The sequence below is a fragment of the Saimiri boliviensis genome, chromosome 7 (genome assembly GCF_048565385.1).
Source record: "Saimiri boliviensis isolate mSaiBol1 chromosome 7, mSaiBol1.pri, whole genome shotgun sequence".
Lineage (NCBI taxonomy): Eukaryota > Metazoa > Chordata > Mammalia > Primates > Cebidae > Saimiri > Saimiri boliviensis.
The window spans coordinates 111,848,841-111,863,986 of record NC_133455.1 but is presented as its reverse complement, the minus strand read 5'-3'; the positions used below and the strand labels follow the sequence as shown (position 1 = coordinate 111,863,986).

The 15,146-nt window shown below is 36.0% G+C and overlaps 2 protein-coding genes and 1 non-coding gene across 3 annotated transcripts in view; 1 reads left to right on the top strand and 2 right to left on the bottom strand.

Moving 5' to 3' along the window:
- Positions 1-9,893, bottom strand: part of PLCZ1 (phospholipase C zeta 1) — a 50,533-nt gene extending 40,640 nt beyond the window's left edge. The window contains exon 1 of the mRNA XM_010345131.2: positions 9,765-9,893. The gene's annotated coding sequence lies outside the window, so the exon portion shown is untranslated. The remainder of the gene's footprint in view (positions 1-9,764) is intronic.
- On the bottom strand, positions 520-626 carry LOC120360795 (U6 spliceosomal RNA). The gene has a single exon (XR_005577214.1). It is a non-coding gene; the product is annotated as a U6 spliceosomal RNA (small nuclear RNA).
- Positions 9,894-11,651: 1,758 nt separating the features above from the next.
- On the top strand, positions 11,652-12,721 carry CAPZA3 (capping actin protein of muscle Z-line subunit alpha 3). Its single transcript, XM_003934585.3, has one exon. The coding sequence runs from the start codon at positions 11,802-11,804 to the stop codon at positions 12,699-12,701; it is 900 nt and encodes a 299-aa protein (XP_003934634.1). The 5' UTR covers positions 11,652-11,801; the 3' UTR covers positions 12,702-12,721.
- Positions 12,722-15,146: the final 2,425 nt, after the last annotated feature.

Below are 15,146 nucleotides of genomic sequence, written 5' to 3'. Positions count from 1 at the left end.
TGTGCAGAAGCTCTGGAGTTTAATTAGATCCCATTTGTCTATTTTGGCTTTTGTTGCCATTGCTTTTGGTGTTTTGGTCATGAAGTCCTTGCTTATGCCTATGTCCTTAATGGTATTGCCTAGGTTTTCTTTTAGGGTTTTTATGATGTTAGGTCTTATATTTAAATCTTTAATTCATCTGGAGTTAATTTTTGTATAAGGTGTAAGGAAAGGGTCCAGTTTCAGCTTTCTGTACATGGCTAGCCAGTTTTCCCAACACCATTTATTAAAGAGGGAGTCCTTTCCTATTGCTTATTTTTGTCAGGTTTGTCAAAGATCAGATGATTATAGATGCATGACTTTACTTCTAAGGCTTCTGTTCTGTTCCATTTGGCTATATCTCTGTTTTGGTACCAGTATCATGCTGTTTTAATTACTATAGCCTTGTAGTGTAGTTTGAAGTCAGATAGCATGACACCTCCAGCTTGGTTCTTTTTGCTTAGGATTGTCTTGGCTATGCAGGCTCTTTTTTGGTTCCATAAAAATATGGAATGCTTCACAAATTTGCGTGTCATCCTTTTGCAGGGGCCATGCTAATCTTCTATGTATCATTCCAATTTTAGTATATGTGCTGCTGAGGCGAGCACAAAACAGAATTTACTTTTAACGTAAGATACAGCATTTTAAAGTTGGTTGTATCTAAAATGACGTTAAAAATAAAGCCTAATTAAATTCAAATTATAGTACAGGAAATGATATCACTTGCCACTTTCTTTTTTCCCAAACTCTGACACCAAATTGTTAGACAATTTTGTCTTTTTCCTTTTATTCTGCCCTTTCCTCCTTAACAAATATATGAGTCAGATACTATACTGGGTAATAAGGATGCAAAAGTAACACACTGTCAGAGCCCTATTTGAAGCATATAGTCTAGAAAAAGAAAGTAGGCATGGAAGTGTATCGGTGCCAAGATGTAAACTTTGTGGCTGAGCACAATGGCTCACACCTGTAATCCCCAAGCTTTAGGAAGTCAAGGTGGGAGGATCACTTGAGGCCAAGAGTTTGAGACCGGCTTGGGCAACATAGTAAGACCTGTCTCTAAATTTAAAAATAATAAAAATAATTAACCAGGTGCATTGGTGCATGCCTGTAGTCCCAGCTACTCTAGATGCTGAGGGAGGAGGATCCCTTAAGCCCAGGAGTCCAAGGCTCCATTAGCTATAATCATACCACTGTATTCTGGCCTGGGTGACAGAGAAAGACCTTGACTCTTTTTTTTTTTTAATTTTAAAAATAAAATAAATTTTACTGACAATGGACACAATAAGGAAAGTTGGACAATTCTTCCTGGAGGGTGAAAAGAGAATCTTTATAGAAAAAGTGATCCTGGAGCTGAGTCTTCAGAGATGAGAAGGAAGATGTTTGCCTGCAATTAAGGAGGAAATGAGCTAATTCTACTTGTTAAGATCAGAGCAAATGAAGGTACAAAGTACAAAACAGAAGAGTGTAATTACAGAGAATGTTAGTGAAGCTGCGGGAGCAGATAAGGCAAGAGGTACAGCTGAATCCCAGGGGTCCTCGGAAGTCACACTGAGAAACTTAAGACATCATTTGGAAAGAACAAGGAGTTATTGATGCATGTTAAGAAAGAAATCACATAGATTTTTGTTCTAGAAAGATTACTCTGGCAGCAGTATAGAAGGTAGGTGTTGGGATTAAAAAGAAAAAACAGTCCGTAGGGTTTGTCCAATTTTGATGTACATGAGTCACCCTGGGACTTGTTGAAATGCAATCAGCATCGTTTCTGGTCTGAGGACCACAATTAGTAGTAAGAGTAAGTAGTTCAAGAGCAATTGACTTGGTGGACCTAAAAAGATAGGGTCAGAAGAGGAGTCTGAAAATCTCTTTAATTTCTGCTTGGAGAACTAAGAGAATGGTACTGCTATCACCAAACAAAGAAATAGAGATGGAAAGATAATTGTAGACGGAAAGAAGAGTTTCACTTTAAGCATTAAATTTCAAGTACATCCGAGACATCTAAGCAGAGACAGCAGTAGGCAAATGGTTTTGGGGTAGGGATAGAGGAAAACAATATGCTATAGAAGAAAGTGCAATAAGAACTTTGGAGTCAGATAGACCCAGACATGAGTTTCTACTGTTATGTGAGATATGAAGAAATTATATCAACATTCTTATGCTCAATCTCCTTATGTGTAAAAAGAAGCTAATAATAATTTCCTTACATGCTTTTAATAAAATGGGAACAAAACCTAATCAGTGCCTAGATTATGGCAGAGGATGAACAAATGGTGCCATTTCCATGTCTTTGAGGTTCAGGATAGAAAAGTTGGGACTTGTTCCTATTTAAGAAGTAGCCATTGAGAGTCAATAAGATAGTTCAGGAAATGTTTGTAAAGTAAAAATAAAGGAAATAAAGAGCTCAACTTTAGGAGGAGAGTAGAAGGAATGGTCACAGGACAGAAGGAGAAGGAGTGGTCACAGATTTTCAGAGAAAATTGGGAGAGAATGATGTCATAGAAGTCAGAACAAGGAAATTTTTTTTAAAAGAGGGTTAAGTGAAATACACAGAGAGGATAACCAGTGGATTTAGCATTTTTGAGCTAAAGAGAATTTCAAAATAGGTGTGAAAGCAAAACAGATTGCAATGGATCATTGAACAAGTGGAGAAATAAAGGTAAATGATTATTTATCTGTTAAAACAGAGAATGTGACATTAGAAGAGGATATGGTGCTATTTATTTTTTAGATGAGACTTTTTTGAAGTTTACATTGCGGAGGACTAACTAAGATAAGAAACCATAAACTTTAGGTGGAACCCAACAAAATGTAAGTGGCTGAGTTGATTCCAGTAGCAGATTCATAGGGTAGAGTCAGTAGAGAAATAATCTATTTCTCTGAATACCAGCTTCCAATCCATTCTAACTAGTGCCAGATTATTTATCCTAGAATACGTAATATTTCTTTACTCAAGAAATTTCAGTGAGTACCCCTTGCCTACAAAATGAAATCTAAATTTCTTGTCTACCATTCAAGGTTTCCATCATCTGACTATAACTGTCATTTGCAGCACTTTCTTGTCACATCTTTTCATGCATTCTCTAATCCAGTCATGTTTAATTACTTTTTATTCTCCATGCACTCTTTCCACATACTCCACATATATTGCTTCTTATTTTTTAAGGTCCAGCAAGAATGCCACTTCCACCACAGCATCTTCTATAAAAGCCCAAATTAAATAGTCTTTTCTCAGATTCCCTGTTAGCATTACCCATGAGATTTATAAGCTACTTATAAAACAGTAATTTCTGCATTTCTTTTTCTGCCTAAAAAAGAGAGAGAACACTTTATTCATTTTTTACAATTCACAGTTTCCAACAGAGTGTCAGCACATACTATAGATTTAATACTGGTTATTAATTCCTTAGAGAATTTGAAGACAGGGCAAATCCTATAAAAAAAATCCTGAAATTGCAAAGGATACTATTTCATACTCAACCAGCAATCAAAAGTGTAATCTAATAATATTTTCTGTAAAATATTTTAAATGCTATAAAGACTATTGCATGATAAAAGCAATACATTTTTTAAGTAAAGAGATTTTTAAATCTTAGAGACTTGCTGCTCAAGCCATGAATCAATAATTAATCTTGTAGAAAGAAGCACAGAATACATTGCCAAGATCATAAAGTTATATTTTCTTTACTCAAATTTATAATAAAATGTCAGCTTGTAAGAAAATAAATTCATGTCAGAATTTGTCAGCAACTTAGAAAATGAATAAATGTAATTCAATTTTGTATATGTAACTGATGCAGCTTCCTTCTACATATATTTATTGAGTACCTACTTTGTGTCATGCCTGCTACTAGGTACATTCATATACATACCTTATTTACTATCCACAACAATCATGTGAGATAACTATGTTAGTAGCCCCATTCTATGGATTAAGAAATTTGCTCAGGGAGATTTTTAACTTACCAAGTACTAAACAGCTGGGATAGTCTCTATTAGAGCCAAGAATCTCTAGTGCTCTAAGACACTAGAAGATTTTGGTCACGAAAGATTTATAAGTACTCATTTTTTTTTACTCTTGCAAAAGGTGCATCCATAAAGTGAGACAAAATTAGCAACAAGCGTTGAAGCAAATGAGTTGAATGTTTAAGAAGCTTAATTTTCAACTATCCATAAAATACAGTTAACCAATACACCTTCTCCAAGCACTCTACTTAATCAACATTTTAATGCATATATGGCAATTTAGCCTAAGGTGATAAAGTTTTATATTAGTGGTTATAGAATTATTTTAATGGATAAGAATAGTTTATCAAGATTATCAGCCTCGTTTTATGTAATTTATGCTACAAAAGTACATACAGTTATTTTAAGGAGGTTTTTGAAGTATTCTTAGCAAAATCTGCCTCTCTAATTTTTATAATTAGTGTTACTGTCATAGCCACTCCCAAAAGGCTTTGCTCACCAATAGATCTTCAGGCCTGCTCATGTCCCTAATCATACATTTCAATTAGTGAACCATTTCTGTACTTTTATAATGGTTGAGCATTCTACATAATGCTTTTAAATATGGCATGCAATTCACTAAACTTCACTTCAGATATCTCTGCCCTGAAGATAATGTAAAGCAACCTGATAATCACTGAATAATATTTACAACGTTTCACACTTGATACAGATTTCAATATATTACTGTCTTTATTTTGTCTTTAATATAAATTTTATTAAATTGAGAAGCAAAAGCTTTTCTCCCTTTGGATGATTCTACTGGAGAAAAAAATCCTACATGTAAAAATTTTTATAAAAACTTGTATTCTTCGAATGTGCTATTAGCCATGAATTGACTAAAATTCTGTTAGCTTATGGATGCACGCACTAACTGGATTCAAAGAAACAATTCTGAAACGTTTATCTTTTACTGCATGCAGTCTCCTGAGAAGCACAGCTTTTCTTTTTTAACCTCCTTTTTGCGGTTTGTAAACTTGGGGAATAAATCTTATTGAGAGAAGTGGTTGTTATAAGACAATTCTCCATAGGTCTCTTGTGTTTCTGTGTGTTTTCTAAGCAGAGGTATTCATTGCCTTTCTTCCATACTAGATTTTCAAGGATGTTGGAATAGCGAACGGCTTTGGTAAAGATAGGGTCTCCTTCCAGAGAAGAAAAGCAGTTTGGTTTACTGCTCCCTATAATAATGATAATGACAGCCTACAGGGAAAACTCAGTTGGGCTTACTGCCCACCATAAAAGACCCAGGTTTAGGCTTATGGTACCTATTCTATAACACAACCCACTGTGTGTCACTTGTTCCTCTTCATACCATACTTTAAAAGCTGGGGCTTGGGGAAATAACACCAAAATGTGAATATTCTGACAACTGTCATTTCTGTGAATAATAAGCTGTCTTTTTTCTTTGACCCACAAGCCTGCTTCCACCAGCTTCCATGAAGCTACCTCAGGCCAATTTGTTAGCTTCCAAGGAGGGTACAATGTCAGACCCTTCCCAGTTTGTATTACCAATAACAACTTCAACACAGATTGTGCTACCTGAGTACTTACTTTCAAAAAACAAAATAATACACGGATTTTAATGTTACTGACAATCTGGATTGGTCAGTCTAGCTTTCCTGTCTGATTCTCCAAGAGATTTGTCATCCTAGTATAAAGTTCAGCTGAAATGCCTTTTCCTAATTTTATTAATGATCCTTCTGTCATCTAGTCACAGAATGGAGCCAGGTTTCCCTCCTACTAGTTCTTCTTCAAACAAAGATAATTTTTGGATGATTTTCTTTTAGGGAGTAGGTGAAATAAAATGTTTTCAGATTACATATTCCCTCTTGGTTTTGTAAATCCCTTTATTCGGGTAAAATTGACATACAAAAAACTATATTTAATTTGTATACAACTTGATGAATTTGGAGTTAAGTATACAGCCATGAAATTATCAACACAATCTATGCTATAAACATATCCATTCCTTCATAAAGTTTCCTTCTGCCCTCTTTATTATTTTTTCCCCACAGGGTCTCTTTGTCACCCAGGCTAGAGTGCAGCAGTGCCAGGCTCACTGCAGCCTCTATCTCCTGAGCTCAACCTCCCAAGTAGCTGGGCCCACAGGCACGCACCACCACTCCCAGCTAATTTTTTTGTAATTTTTGTAGAGACAAGGTTTCACCATGTTGTACAGACCGGTCTCGAACTCCTGAGCTCAAGCAATCTGCCCACCTCAGCCTCCCAAAGTGCTGGAATTACAGTCATGAGCCACTGCATCCTGACCTTCTTTATTACTTCTGTGTGTGATAAGAATACTCAATCTAAGATCTACCCTCTTACATTTTTAAATATGCAACACGGTGTTATCACAGGTCCTACACTGTTCAGTAGCTCACTGTGGTCTGTTGGTGTTATATAACAGAAACTATACCCTTTGACTAACACTTCCTTGTTTTCCCCTCCCCCGGCCCTGGTAACTATCATTCAGCTCTCTCCTCCTATGAGTTTGACTATTTTAGACTCCTCACGTAAGTGGTATCTTGCAGTATTCGTCTTTCTGTGTCTGGCTTGTTTCTCTTAATATAAGGTCCTCTAGTTTTATCCATGTTGTCACAAATAACAAGATAGTCTTTATTTTTTCAGGATGAGTGATGGACACTTAGATTGCTTGCATATCATGGCTATTGTAAAATAATGCTGCAATATATATGGGAGTGCAAATATCTCTTGATTTCAATCCCTTTGGGTATATATCCAGAAGTGAAATTGCTGGATTATATGGCAATTCTATTTTTAATTTTTGTGGAACCTCCATATTGTTTTCAATAGTGGTTGTACCAGTTTGCATTCATACCAATATTATATAAGGGTTCCCTTTCTCCACATTCCTGCCAACACTTTTCTGTTGAACTTTTTTATAATAAGCTTTCTAACAGGTATGAGATGATATCTCGTGTAATTTGATTTGCCTTTCCTTGATGATAAGTGATGTTTAACACCTATTTATATACCTGTTGACCACTTGTATAGCTTCTTTAGAGAAATGTCTATATTGCTATAAAATGTGCAAATCCCTTTGCACATTTTTTAATCAGATACTTGGGGTTTTTATTCTATTGAGTTGTGGGATTCAGTTTTGGATACTATCCCTTTATCAGATATGTGGTTTGCAAATACTTTTATTTTGTAAATTGGCTTTACATTTTTGTTGATTATTTCCTTGGCTGTGCAAGAACCACTTTGTTTCATTTAATCCCACTTGTCTATTTTTAGACAAGTTTTTGTTACTTGTGCCTTTGGAGTCATATCTAAGAAATTCTTGCCAAGCCCAATGTCAAAAAGCTCTTTTCCTATTTTCTGGGCTCTCCATTCTGTTACATTGGTCTATATTTGTTTTAATACTCTTATCATACTGCCTCAATTATTTCAAATATATTTGAAAATGAAAAATTGTGATGCCTCCACCTTTACTCTCTTTTTTAAGATTGGTTTTGGTTATTCAGGGTCTTTTTCGGTTCTAATATGAATTTTAGGATTGTTTATATTTCTGTAAAAACAAAACAAAAATGCCATTGCGATTTTAGTAGGGATTACATTTAATCTGTAGATCATCTTGGGTAATATAGATATATGAACATAGGATATCCTTCTGTTTATTTGTATCTTTTAAAGTTTATTTCATCAATGGTTTACAGTTTTGATGTACCAGTTTTTCACTTCCTTGGTTAAATTTATTCCTAAGTATTTTATTGTTTCAATGTTAATGTAAATGGAAATGTTTTCTTGATTTCTTTTTGGATAGTTCATAGTTAATTAATAGAAATGCAATTAATTTTTGCATACGAATTTTGTATATTGCAACTTTACTGAATTTAATAGTTCTAGTAGTTTTTTGGGTTTTTTAAATTTTGTTTTGTTTGTTTGTTTGAGGACTCTCTCTCTGTTGCCCAGGCTGGAGTGCAGTGGTGTGATCTCGGCTCACTGCAACCTCCACTTCCCAGATTAAAGCAATTCTCATGCCTCAGCCTCCCAAGTAGCTGGGATTACAGTCATGTACCACCACCCCTAGCTAATGTTTGTATTTTTAGTAGAGACAGGGTTTTACCATGTTGGCCAGGCTGGTCTTAAACTCCTGACCTCAGGTGATCCACCTGCCTCAGCCTCCCAAAGTGCTGGGATGACAGGTGTAAGCCACCACATCCAGGCTTCTAGTCATTTTTTGACAAAATCTTTAGGACTTTCTACTTATAAGGTCATGCCATCTGTAAATAGAGATAATTTTGCTTCTGCCTTTACAATTTAATTACCTTTTATTTTCATTTCTTGACTAATTGCTTTGGCTGGGACTTCCAGTACCATCTTGAACAGAAATGGTGAGAATGGGCATCCTTGCCTTTTTCCAGATCTTAGAAAAAAAACTTTCAGTTTATTGTGTATGATATAATCTGTGGGCTTTTTATATATGGACTTTATTGTTTTAAGTTCATTTTATACTTAATTTACTGAGAGTTATCATGAAAGGGAGTTAAATTTTGTCAAATGCTTTTTCTATATTTTTGAGATGATCATGTGATTTTTATACTCCATTCTGTTCATGTGGTGTGTCACACTGATTGATTTCTGTATGTTGAGCCATCCTTGCATTCCCTGAACACATATTATTTGAACATGGAATATGATCCTTTTAAAGTGCTATAAATTTTGTTTGCTATTATTTTGTTGGGGAATTTTGCATCTATGTTCATCAGGGATATTGGCCTAAAGTTTTGTTTACTAGTGGTATCTTTGTTCAGCTTTGGTATCAGGGTGATGTTGACCTCATAAAATAAAACTGGAAGTGTTCCCTCTTCTATTTTTGGAAGCATTTCAGAAGGATTGGTATTTATTCTTCATTAAATCTTCGGTAGAATTAACGTATGCAGTCATTTGGCCCTGGGCTTTTCTTCATTAGGCAGTGAGACCCTCCAAACAGGGTCTCACTATGTTGTCCAGGCTAGTCTCAAACTCCTGGCCCCAAGTTATCTTCCCACCCTGTCCTCTCAAAGCATTGGGATTACGAGCATGAATCACTGCACTCAGCCTCTCAGTCTCCTTTTTGTTATTGGTCTGTTCAGCCTTTCTAGTTCTTCTTGGTTCAGCCTTGATGGGTTGTATGTTTCTAGAAATTTCTATATTTTTTCTAGATTGTCCAATTTTATAGTGTATGATTGTTCATAATAGTTTCTATGGGTTTTTCATTTTTGTGAGATCTGTTGTCATGTCTCCACTTTCATTTCTGATTTTATTTGAGTCTTCTTTCTTTTTTCTTAATCTTACTATTTGTCAATTTTAACTTTTCAAAAAAAAAAAACAAGTCTTAGTTTCCTCAATTTCTTCTAATTTTTTCTTTTCTATTTTAGTTATTTATGTGCTAATCTATATTATTTCCTCCCTTCTGATAACTTTGGGCTTATTCTCCACTCTCTATATAAATCACTAACATCTAATCCAGTTACCATTATTATATTGATCCAGTCTTAGGTTTGATGTAAGCATTCCTGTATGCTCAGGAAATTATTCTAAACTGATATCCTGGCATTATTTCAGATTTTCTCAATAGCTAATTTTACCTTCTACAGAAATGTTCTCCATATTGTTTGTAAATACACAATATAATTAATTCCTTTTCTTCTTAAGAGACTAATTTTTATATGACATTTACTCACATTGGATTAAGTTCCTCCTAGGGTGGGATAGGCAGGGGGTGGATATCATCTTACCTTAAAAATATTTTTCACATGAATATAACTGCACCGAATATCTAATTTTTCAAGTAACCTGTGAGTTTTTTCTAGGTTAATTTTTCCACCTCTAAAGTCATCCTGAATCTTCGACAAAAACCACGTATGAAGAACAAAAAAGTTAAGGAAATTCTCGTAGAAAGTCATTGAGTATTTAAAATTCCTAAAGAAACATTTGATTTACTGTACTTGTTTTTATTTTTAAAGAATATGATTAAATTACAGGATAATTATATGATGTAAATATTTTAAAAAAACAAAATTAAGTAGTTACTATGCTATAGTAAAGTTATGAAAGGGCATAGCACAGTAAAAATAAAAAAAAATTAATTAAATTTGAGAAGCAAAGTCATTACTTAGAAAATACATTAAAACATTACTATAATATATGGCCTGAAGGCACGAACTTGAGAGGCAGCTAGACTTCAATATCACCTCTCACCCGACCTCTCTCAGTTTTAGTTCTCTCTTCCAGAAAGGTGAGCAAATTTACCCTGAATCTTAAGGAAGGTAGAAGCATTAGATGAATTCCTAATATGTCACCGAACATAGTCGCTGCTACTTAGTGTTCAATAAATAGTAACCATGACTGATAAAATTATTATTAATAGATTAGTCATATGCCCAGCTACACACACACTCAAGAAAGCAACATTTTAAGTACCGTCAAAAAGCATCAAAAATACCATGCTGAGTGTATATTGGGTATAAAAGAGAAAAAAAACAAAAAACTTACTTATCATAGACAGATAAGCTACAAAAACTAGGACACCTCCATACTAAGATTGAAATGAGATAATGACAATTATCACTAAAATCATAAAAGGTATGGGTAAAAAATATGCAAAACTGAGTTTCAGATTGTTAGAGCAAATTATTGAGATGTCTTTAAACTTAATAGTTATGACTTAATACAGCAAAGCTCATGTCCTTGTAAGAAAAAGATACCAGAATGTAGGGAAACTTAGAAAAGCTCAGAGCAGACATGGAACAAGCAGTTCGACTTAAATGAAGAGGACTTAAATTCAGGACTCTTCAAAAAGAATAACAGCATCAAGTAAAGAGGATAACTAGGAGGAAGGAGAAGAGGGGCAGAAAGAACTTCTCAATGGATATCTCGTTTCCATAGTTTTATGACCTGTAGAGCCGTTTCTCCTCGCTTAGAAGTCTCTCTCCAGTAGATGCTGTCACGGGTTCCAAATACAATTAACTTTGCCCCTTTGCAGAAAATAATTTCTTGGTACTCATCAGCTGTTACCACTTTTCTAGGGAGAAAGCAGAGAACACATAGTGGTTTGTTGCCTTTGTTCTTTGAAGCCAGCTCACACTTAGCCACAGAAACAGTAAGCAAGATGTGGTACCTGCATTACCCTGCCCTGGAAACTTTTCAGCTTCTTGAGTTCTGTCTCTACACCCACTGTTTATAAACACAGCTTTCTCTGATGTCTGGCATTTTTCCATGAACTGTCATTGTATCTCATTTAATTTTTACTATTTTGTTTTAACCCCTCAAACCTTTCATCATAATGTACTTGCAGTGGGTTTGGGCAGCTATTCTGAGAGCCTGAGTATAAATCAACACCATTGTGATTCCTGAAGTTCCAAAGTGCTGTCACTCTAGAAATTTTGAGCTGCTTCTCTAGACCCCTGACAACATATAATGCACAGAGAGACACACCACTTTTGAAGAAGACTGTTCAGGAGGCAAAGTTCTTAAAATCTTCAAAATAGGTACAGCTGGTTAGCTGGGCACCACACTATCAGGTGACTGTCATTTTTTTCTTTTGGTCTGAATGCCCATTGTGATATCATCAGAGGTTCCCCACTGCATAGAGAAAGCTACTTTATGACCTCATCAGGAGGCTCAGAGCTTGCCAGACTGCCTGCTTTCATGGGTGGCTATAATAATCTTCAGCTTGAATGTTAACACCTTGATGGGAAAGGTGTCTCATGGAATGTTTTCTTATCCTTTGAACACTCTTTATTTCAGAAGCTTTGCTTCTGTTGCAACTAATCATGGCACTTAGCGTGCTGAGCAGGAAGGACAAGGAAAGAGTAATTCGCAGACTGTTAATACAGGCACCTCCGGGGGAATTTGTAAATGCCTTTGATGATCTCTGTCTGCTTATCCGTGATGAAAAACTTATGCACCATCAAGGTGAATGTGCAGGCCACCAACACTGCCAAAAATATTCCGTACCACTCAGCATCGATGGAAATCCAGTACTCTTGTCTCACCACAATGTAATGGGTGACTTCCGATTTTTTGACTATCAAAGCAAACTTTCTTTCAAATATGACCTGCTTCAAAATCAGCTGAAAGACATCCAAAGTCATGGTATCATTCGGAATGAGACAGAATACCTGAGAGTTGTTGTTCTGTGTGCCTTAAAACTGTATGTGAATGACCACTATCCAAAAGGAAACTGCAATGTGCTGAGAAAAACTGTCAAAAGTAAGGAGTACTTGATAGCTTGCATTGAAGACCACAACTATGAAACGGGAGAGTGCTGGAATGGACTTTGGAAATCCAAATGGATTTTCCAAGTTAACCCATTTCTAACCCAAGTAACAGGAAGAATATATGTGCAAGCTCACTTCTTCAGGTGTGTCAACCTTCATATTGAAATATCCAAGGACCTGAAAGAAAGCTTGGAAATAGTTAACCAAGCTCAACTGGCTCTAAGTTTTGCAAGGCTTGTGGAAGAGCAGGAGAACAAATTTCAAGCTGCAGTCTTGGAAGAATTACAGGAGTTATCCAATGAAGCCCTGAGAAAAATTCTACGAAGGGATCTTCCAGTGACCCGCACTCTTATTGACTGGCAGAGGATACTCTCTGACTTGAATCTGGTGATGTATCCTAAATTAGGATATGTCATTTATTCAAGAAGTGTGTTGTGCAACTGGATAATATAAAGAACTGCTCCTGGTAACTATCTTGATTTGACTTGTTTATGTTTCTGGGGAATAGTCATTTTCCTAAAATTAAGCAATCTGTAGAGATGCTTCTCACTTAGCCAATGCACATTTAAATAAGGAAAGTGTTACAAGTAATTTTACTTGGGAAATATTTATGTATAAGGCAAGAAAGTGTAAAGTAGAATGTGTTTCATAGTAGTGACCATCATAAAGACCAAGACATTTGTTAGAAACAAATTGTTTTACAGAATATGCGATTCCAAAAATAATGTGGAGGTGGCCAGGGTTAAGGCTGTGTGTGTGTGTGTGTGTGTGTGTGTGTGTGTGTGTGAGAGAGAGAGAGAGAGAGAGAGACTTTTGACTTTGTTTTGAACTGAAAAGGTATACAAGTGAATATCACTCCACAAATGATATTTTACATAACTCAATTCAGTCCTGGACCATCCACAAGAGGATGAATTTCAATAAATGACATTAGGTTTGGATTTTCCATGAAACCAACATACTAAAAATCTAGCTCAGATGAAGGACTATTAACACATTTGGCTACTCTTCCTTTCTACTTCCCTCCCCTCAAGAATTGGGTTTACTCAAAATCTCTGGCTTGTCTGATAAGTAACATGGTCTTCCAAGACTAGAAAAGCCTGACTTCCAAACTTTTGCAGCTGAGCTTTTGGGAAGTCACCACTGTAAACACTTAGAAGTGCTTACAAGATAACATAGCTTGTGCTAAATATTTTGCAACAATTTATTTCATCACTAATTTGGTCCTAGTATTATCTCCACTGTACGTAAGACAAACCAAAGCTCTCAAGTTGTTTACATCTTCCAGACACATAGTGTCATAGTTTATTTATGCTGCTATAACAAAAGACCATAAACTGAGTAACTTATAAATAACAGGAATGTATTACTCACAGTTAAGGGGGCTGCAAAGTCGAAGACCAAGGTGCTGGCGGATTCAGTGCCTAGTAAAGGCCTGTGTCCTTCTAGATAGGACTTTCTAACTTTGACCTTCATGGTGAAAGGGGCAAATGTAGAACTTATTTTATAAGGGCACTGATATCATTCATGAGGGCTCCACCCTCATGACCAATCACCTCCTAAAGTCCTCACTTCCAAATACCATCACTTGGGGACTCAGTTTCAACATATAAACCTTGGGGGACACAATCAGATCATGCCACATAGTGACAGGTGTATCTGGCTAGTGCTCATGCTCCAGGTTACAACAGTTCCCCAAGGAAGCCTAATTCATTATGAGTTATGGACTCTGATGTACATTGACTTCAGCAAGCATTCCACCTTAAAGAATACCCTAGAAGAAATGGAACTAGTAACAGCTGTTTTCTAGCCAGAGCATATCACCTATACACTCACCCTACCACTATTCCTAGCAATGTTACTGACCACTGGTATCTGCTCTTTCAGTAAATTCTAAATGTAAACCTCTTTAACAAGATTACAGAAAAGCAGTAAGTAGGCTCCATCTTCCAATTCTGATTTATCTAAGAAGCAAAGTATTTTGTATTTTGAATTCATGCAATTGAAAACCAGTTATAATTCTACTTATTAACATTGGAGCAGACAAGATCACATACAAGAATTTCTAAACCTCAAACCTCCCCAGCTGGTGTTTCTTAGAGAATCTCAGGAAAATTACCAGGGGTTTATCTTTAAAAATATACGTTACTGGGGCCCATCCTAGGATTCTGATTTAGTAGGCTGGGAAATCTACATTTTTATCAAATATCAGAGATTACTCTGATGCAAAAGATTTCAGGGCCACATTTTAAGAAATGTGCCCTAATCTTAAAATAGCATGTCCTGTGCTTTCTATTTACTTAATTAAAATTTCTCATAAAATCTTAGCCCAATTAAGGCCATTGCTACTACTTCACTGCATTTATTTTTTTTTTTTTCTTTTTTCTTTTTTTTTATTGCATTTTAGGTTTTGGGGTACATGTGATGAACATGCAAGATTGTTGCATAGGTACACACATGGCAGTGTGCTTTGCTGCTTTCCGTCCCCTCACCTGTATCTGTCATTTCTCCCCATGCTATCTCTTCCCACCTCCCCACCCCCCGCCCCTCCCCCATTTACCCCCAACAGACCCCAGTGTGTAGTGCTCCCCTCCCTGTGTCCATGTGTTCTCATTGTTCAACACCCGCCTATGAGCGAGAATATACGGTGTTTGATTTTCTGCTCTTGTGTCAGTTTGCTGAGAATGATGGTTTCCAGGTTCATCCATGTCCCTATAAAGGACGTGAACTCATCGTTTTTGATGGCTGCATAATATTCCATGGTGTATATGTACCATATTTTCCCTATCCAGTCTATCATCGTTGGGCATTTGGGTTGGTTCCAGGTCTTTGCTATTGTAAACAGTGCTGCAATGAACATTCGTGTGCACGTGTCCTTGTAGTAGAATGATTTATAAT